This window comes from Crocuta crocuta, unplaced genomic scaffold, assembly GCF_008692635.1.
Source record: "Crocuta crocuta isolate KB4526 unplaced genomic scaffold, BGI_CrCroc_1.0 scaffold53, whole genome shotgun sequence".
NCBI classification, from domain to species: Eukaryota; Metazoa; Chordata; class Mammalia; order Carnivora; family Hyaenidae; genus Crocuta; species Crocuta crocuta.
In genome coordinates, this window is record NW_027529432.1 from 2,253,270 (window position 1) to 2,254,226 (window position 957).

At 66.2% G+C, this 957-nt stretch overlaps 1 protein-coding gene across 1 annotated transcript in view; it reads left to right on the forward strand.

The window, feature by feature from the left end:
• Positions 1-951, forward strand: part of LOC144227963 (calpain-1 catalytic subunit) — a 20,338-nt gene extending 19,387 nt beyond the window's left edge. Inside the window, exons 20-21 of the mRNA XM_077759774.1 lie at positions 37-95; positions 400-951. Coding sequence (XP_077615900.1) covers positions 37-95; positions 400-426 — 86 coding nt within the window. The 3' untranslated portion in view covers positions 427-951. The remainder of the gene's footprint in view (positions 1-36; positions 96-399) is intronic.
• Positions 952-957: the final 6 nt, after the last annotated feature.

A 957-nucleotide genomic window follows, 5' to 3' on the forward strand; every position in this document is an offset into this window, starting at 1 on the left:
GATTGCTAGCGCCAAAACCTCTTCTTTTGAACGTAGGGTTTTTCAAAACTCTGGACACAGATCTGGACGGAGTCGTGACCTTTGACTTGTTTAAGGTGGGAGCTTCCCCTTGGCCATGGCAGCAGGGAGGGTGTTTGGGGTGTTGATGCTTTCGTACCTCCCTGGGCCAAAGCCAGGGCTCCTGAGTCCTGGAAGGATGGGAATGGGGTGTCTGGGTCCTGGGAAGGGAGCAGGAAGGGGGGGCCGGGCTCCTAGAGGTCTTGTGGGTGTCCGCACCCTGGTGTCCCAGGGGTAGAGGGTAAGAAAGTGCCCCTCCTGAGGGACGGTGGCCCCTGGGCTCGGAGGCTGGACTTGACGTTTCTGCTGTCCCTGACCTCTCTCTCTGCCCTCTGCCGCCAGTGGCTACAGCTGACCATGTTTGCATGAGGCGGGGCTCGGGTCCCCTTGCCGTGTTCCTCTCCCTCGTCCGCCAAGCCATGCCTTCCCGCCATGCCGCACCGGGCCACACCAGCTGCAAGTGCCTTCTGCCCCCTCACCTCCCAGCTGCTGCGGTCCCTCTGCTCTGCGCGGAGCCGTGTGGCCTTCCCTGCCCTCGCCAGTCCCGGGCTCGGGCGGACCCCCCGCCCTGCCCGACGCCAAACGAGGAAGGCCGCTGTCGCTTGTTCCTGCCTCAGGATGGGGCTCCCGGGGGAGCTGACAGCCCCGGGCCTCGGAGCACCCTCTCGTGCCCTGTCCCCTCGCTCCGGGCCGAGGGCACCCACCCGGCCTGGGCACCGGGCCTCCCCTGCAGACTTTAAACCATAACCACTAACTGCACAGCCTTCGGTCTAGATGTGCAGAGCCCTTCCCAGCCGAGGCCGCCTCCTGGGGCTGGGAAGGCCTGTTCCTCCCTGTGCAGAAGCCAGCACCCCTCCCCTCCGGGGCCTGCCCCCCGCGCCCCGCCCCTCACCCCCGCCA